The following is a 2,806-nucleotide window of genomic DNA, read 5'->3' as shown; positions in this document are numbered from 1 at the left end:
ACCCCCCCCCCCCCCCCCTCTCTCTCTCTCTCTCTCTCTCTCTTACTTTTCCTCTCTCTTTCTCTTACTTTTTCTCTCTCCATCTTGCTTCCCCAGGCCCGCCCCACCACCTTCACCCCTTTTTTTTGTGCATATAGATCTAGATCAGATCTATATTCCCTCCCATACCGTTGCCCACTGCCCGACCTTACTAAATTAATTATAATTATATTATTCTTTGTAAAGAAAAGAAAAGACCACAGTTCGCACTGGATCACCACGGTCGGCGTCCTTTTTTTTGTAAGTTCCTTGGCTAGATCGTAGAAACCGATGAAGGCCAAGATCGAATTGCTTGTCAGCTTCACATCCGGTACACCTAGTGATTGTGCACGCGCATTGGAGCTTGAGTCCGAAGAGCCACGGAAGGCTATTCGGACTCGAGTCCGAATAGCCGCGGGAGGCTGTTCGGACTCGGAGTCCGAATAGCCGCGGCCATATAACATAGGTCTATACTAGTAGTAGTCATTGGCTTTGCTTTAGCTTGGTGGGTTGAACGTTGAAGCCGGTGACTAGCTAGCAGTTTGATTGCTCTTCTTACTTGTTTTTATTTTGAGTCGCTTTCTGGTCGACGCCAATGATATTGATAGGCTGATACTCATATAAAATCAAGTCCAAGTAATCAGTAATGTCTCTTGAAGCCTATTCTGACTGTTCATTGAGTGGCACAATCATCATTAACAGCGTTTGGAGCAAGAGCAAGTGTCTCACAGTTATCACTATCACTATAATTTTAATTGTTCATTCATTGTTAAATCAGAGTTGTTCTTTATATGTACTCTATGTATGTATACACACACGCTCACACACACACACATATAAATTGAATAGATAGATATATATAGATAAATATGTCGATAGATCCATGGATCAATAGATATAACAATAGATAAATCTGAGAAAAAATAATGTGTAATTTTCTCACACAGGTAGCCGGTAAACAAAATGTCAAGCACATGTAGAATTCTGGTTCGTTTACAAAAACAGCATGAGAAACCTGTACTGGCAGAATTCACCCAGGTTGGTAACATTCTATAGCTTTTGAAGTTGAATTGTATTCTAAGTGCTGTCCTAGTGCGCCCCCATGTTAATATTTTCTAGGATGAACTCCCTTCTCATCACTCTATTCTAACCAACTAGGGTGCCACTACCCTGCACCCTGGTATACAAACTGTTCTCTCCAGCTCCCAAACTTGTTAATTTACTGCATCATTAATTTGGTTAATCTTTTTACTTCGGCCATGTTCATTCCTAATAAATTGTGTATACAGTATTACTGTTTATTAAGTTTATTTTTTGTAAGTAGGCTACCCTCGTACAAAGTGAGGTGGTGTGCGGATGTGAAATATAATATTATGTTCCTGCTGAAATCAAGTTATCAAAAAGTAATCACAAGTTTTAGTCTAGCACCTGCGTTTGTCGCGTCTGCGATTTTTTCACAGTTTTTGCCTAATTAAAAAAAAGACAAAAAAAACCCAAACCCACCACCGTGGAATAATAAATCGATAAACAAATCACGGGGAATAATAATCGAGAAACAAAAAACCCAAAAATAAAAAAACCGAACCTCTTTAACTTTACTTTACTTTTAGAAAGAAAAACTAGAAAGATTATTTTATTTCCACTTCATATCGTCTCTTTCTCACTTGTTGACACCACGTTGACTTGTTATTTTCAATGAAATTTCATGTGAAAAATAAAAGTACATTACATACTACATGTATTTATTTATGTATTGCTGTTTCTCTTTAATTTGTCCCTCTTTATTGTGTTTTAATTTTCCTTGTTATTGTTCTGATGTGTCCTTTTTTTCTGTTTTTGATGTCTATATAAAAGGGTTTCATGCTCGCCCGGCGAGTGGCGATTTCTGCAAAAGTCCCGGTTTTTCTTCTTTCTCGGCTCATAAATTTATTAGTTCTTGGCCTAGCTTCATAAAACCAACATGAAACGAGAGGTCTATGAGTTCTTTTTGTTTCCATGTTAGTTTCAATGGGGAGAGAAATGCGTAACATTATATAGATTTTTGAGTTAAAACTACAAGGGTCGTATGCGTTCTGCCACAAAGCATGGCACGCAAATTTCTACTAAGCGTAGCGCGTTTTGGACGGTTTATTCAAAACGGAATTTTCCATCGCTAATCGTCGTAGGTGGCTGTACAAATCTTGCGATGCTGTAGTAGAATTGGACACTGAAGAGTTTACAACCCACCCGGAGTGTGTATGATGCTTCTGTAAAGAGTTATGGTAAAATAGACATTTTATCTTCCAATTTTTTTAAATCAACGATGGGAAACTCTCCCGGGGCAAGTTTTATTGATAGATATATCATTTAGCTCTCTAGGAATGTCATTTTTGTTAATGATTAATGTTTTGTAGGAGAAAATCAAACTTCACTACACACTACCCCAGCTCGCTTTGTAAGGTTAAAAACAAAATCACCCGCAGAGCCATAAGTCAGGGGCAAGTAACTCTGGATTTTTAATGTAACTGATGTAAACAAACATCTGCCGTCAATGGTACGACTAGTTCTGGTAGTACAAGAGTGACCAACATTATCATTAACGGCCAAATATATCCTTTTAAAAATATTTGAATACTGAATATAAGAAAGTTGGAACTAAAATGAAACTTTCTAAGGATATTGAAAAATGTGGTAGGATTTGGTCCTCCTTCAATGGGATGAAAAGAGTGAATTTGTATCAGTCCAAGAAGAAAAAGGTTGACTGAAGAAATCGCAGGTCAAGTACTAGAAAATCTTGATCGATGGGCGG

General features: G+C 37.9%; 1 protein-coding gene across 1 annotated transcript in view; it reads left to right on the top strand.

Moving 5' to 3' along the window:
* The window catches only part of LOC101858783 (nucleoside diphosphate-linked moiety X motif 17), a 15,050-nt gene that overhangs the window by 1,123 nt on the left and 11,121 nt on the right, over positions 1-2,806 (top strand). Inside the window, exon 2 of the mRNA XM_005099379.3 lies at positions 966-1,056. Coding sequence (XP_005099436.1) covers positions 982-1,056 — 75 coding nt within the window. The 5' untranslated portion in view covers positions 966-981. The remainder of the gene's footprint in view (positions 1-965; positions 1,057-2,806) is intronic.

Source organism: Aplysia californica, unplaced genomic scaffold (assembly GCF_000002075.1).
Source record: "Aplysia californica isolate F4 #8 unplaced genomic scaffold, AplCal3.0 scaffold00211, whole genome shotgun sequence".
NCBI classification, from domain to species: Eukaryota; Metazoa; Mollusca; class Gastropoda; order Aplysiida; family Aplysiidae; genus Aplysia; species Aplysia californica.
Note: the sequence above shows the minus strand (reverse complement) of the source record. Positions and strands in the feature narration are given on the sequence as shown.